The 718-nt window shown below is 61.3% G+C and overlaps 1 protein-coding gene across 1 annotated transcript in view; it reads left to right on the top strand.

Annotated features, from left to right (window-relative positions):
- Nucleotides 1-482: 482 nt before the first annotated feature.
- Nucleotides 483-718, top strand: part of PIANP (PILR alpha associated neural protein) — a gene marked incomplete at its 5' end in the record, with an annotated part of 1,463 nt that continues 1,227 nt past the window's right edge. The window contains one exon of the mRNA XM_010080980.1: nt 483-706. Coding sequence (XP_010079282.1) covers nt 483-706 — 224 coding nt within the window. The remainder of the gene's footprint in view (nt 707-718) is intronic.

The following is a 718-nucleotide window of genomic DNA, read 5'->3' on the forward strand; positions in this document are numbered from 1 at the left end:
CACATGTGCTCCAGAGATCACTCCTTGCTCTTGTGTGCATATGCTAATGTGCGTGTTTCTGTGTGGTGCTGAGGCTGGGGGTACAGTGCACCTCCGTGCAGGACAGCTGGTGGGCACGGGGGACAAGAAAGCAGGAAAAGTGCTGCATTGCTTTGCCCATCGCGGCCAAGAGCTTGCTTGTGGTGGCACACACCGCTTCCAGGGAGAGAGCGGTCACCGCTGCGTGAGGGGACACTGACACCTCTTCCATTTGGTTCCCAGTGAAGAAGAAGATGAGACAGGACCCTTGCTGAGCAAAGACACCGTTCCCACTGAGATGGAACCTAGTGCCTGGTAGGTTCGTGGCTTCCCATGTTTGCCAGAAACAGGGGAAGACGACAGGAGTGAGGGTGGCGGGCTGCTCCCGGCTGCTTCACCCTTAGCCTTTGGGCAGGAGGGACGTTTCAGATAAGGCTCTCTTCTTCCTCCCACCCGCCCTGCAGCAGGATGCCTCCACTCCTCTCCTGCGTCCCTGCAGCTTTGGCATCTCCTCCTCCTGGTTTCGGCTGTCCCTCCTCCTGGCGCCGGGTCTGTTCGCCCTCGGGGCCCAGCGGCTGCTCGGCCTCTTTGTGCCCGTCGGAGCCCCTCAGCCTCGCGGCCCATTTGCATCTGGGACAGGACCTCGCTGCCCGAGAGGGATTCTCGCTTGGCTCTGCCACGTCAGCGGGCTCTGCCCCCC

This window comes from Pterocles gutturalis, unplaced genomic scaffold, assembly GCF_000699245.1.
Source record: "Pterocles gutturalis isolate BGI_N339 unplaced genomic scaffold, ASM69924v1 scaffold1019, whole genome shotgun sequence".
NCBI lineage: Eukaryota > Metazoa > Chordata > Aves > Pterocliformes > Pteroclidae > Pterocles > Pterocles gutturalis.